This window comes from Temnothorax curvispinosus, unplaced genomic scaffold (genome assembly GCF_003070985.1).
Source record: "Temnothorax curvispinosus isolate PA1 unplaced genomic scaffold, ASM307098v1 QBEX01014071.1, whole genome shotgun sequence".
NCBI lineage: Eukaryota > Metazoa > Arthropoda > Insecta > Hymenoptera > Formicidae > Temnothorax > Temnothorax curvispinosus.
Genome location: NW_020223851.1, coordinates 1 through 1,421, shown reverse-complemented (window position 1 = coordinate 1,421; position 1,421 = coordinate 1). Strand labels below are relative to the sequence as shown.

At 37.8% G+C, this 1,421-nt stretch overlaps 1 protein-coding gene across 1 annotated transcript; it reads right to left on the bottom strand.

Annotated features, from left to right (window-relative positions):
• Nucleotides 1–3: 3 nt before the first annotated feature.
• LOC112464266 lies at nt 4–1,340 on the bottom strand (the record flags this gene model as incomplete). The annotated part of the gene is made up of 3 exons (XM_025031142.1): nt 873–1,340; nt 228–632; nt 4–54 (listed from the first exon to the last, which is right to left on the bottom strand). Coding segments are annotated over exons 1-3 (774 nt in total), but the record flags the coding sequence as incomplete, so codon positions are not given.
• Between the last annotated feature and the right edge of the window lie 81 nt (nt 1,341–1,421).

Genomic DNA, 1,421 nt, shown 5'->3' with positions numbered 1-1,421 from the left:
CGAGTCCAAGTTCTCCGCGGCAATCATCAAATCGTTATGCATACTCAGGATCATCTTTTGCAAACAAATAGAAACTGTCATAATCTTGTTTACCACCAAAAAGAATGTTTAAATCTGTCATAAAAATTCGTATTTTATATGCATACGTATAAAATTTTGTATTACGTGTTATTACTTTTATATTAATCATAATTATATATGTCATTCTTAAGAAGATTAAATAAAACCTTCTTGCTAATGATCATTCCACTGCCCCTCGCCGATGTAAACGGTAGATTTTTCATCGCAATCGTGTTAAGGTGATGAAACCGCTGGCCTAGAAAAATAGCCATCGCCACGAACTTGTAGATAGCCACCGACGTACCGATATAGGGCATCATGTATTCCATATTGTCGGTCCATTTCTCTCCGAAGGCGTACATTCCGATGCGATTAATGAAGATCCAGATGGCTGCGCTCACAATTACGAGAATCCACGCGATGACCGCGGTCCGCGTCTCTTTGCGAGGATAACCCAATTGTCGGACCTCCTCGTCAAAATCTTGTAACGCATTCCAAATCCTGACGAAGATGCGTCTCGTGAATGTCGCCAACCCCAACTCGTACATTACCACGCTGTAGTTTATGAATATCTGATGAGCGATTTAATTTTGATCATTATTTTGAACTTTCATTGATTTAGAAAATTAGAATTCAGATGCTTAACTTAAATTTGGAAGAATAATACAAATTAAGATAAAAGCATTAAAGCAGATTTTCTCTTCAAAGGATTTAAATAAATAATTCTTGATTTATTTATTTTTTATTATATATATATATATATATATATTGCGAGTAATCTTCTGCTTTATTTTAATTAATTTCTCACTGACCTTTGTACTCTCTGTTCCATCAAGAGTCTCGGTTTCTCTCTTGACACTTAGAAACCTGTTAAACACCTGGTACAATGCATAGCTGTAGAAAATAGTGGCGATTGCCGTGAAAATCAGGTTGATGTTCGACGGCACCAGGCGGTCTTGTGAGAAGTTGTAAGGAGCGAAACCGAACACTCGTACGACGTAGATCATCGGCCAGATGGCTCTGTAAAGAGGCGAGTCTGGACCGCGTAGCTTCACTAGCTTTTTCAGCTGGTTCTTTTTCACTTTAGCAAACACGGTCTCCACGTCAAAAGGAAGAGCGTGTAACTCCATGGCCGGAGGGAAATCGATCGACAACTTCGAATCAACAAGATCTAGCAAACATGAGTTCCTTGATGTGAGACTTCACTAATGAAGTGGAACTTGCACCCGTCTACGAAGTATAGATAATTATTAACACGTATACAGCACAATTATTTGCATTAAAAAAAAAACGAAAGACAAGGACGCATCTTAAGGGTATATTCGAATAGCTCCATTATTAAATTAATACGATAATATACT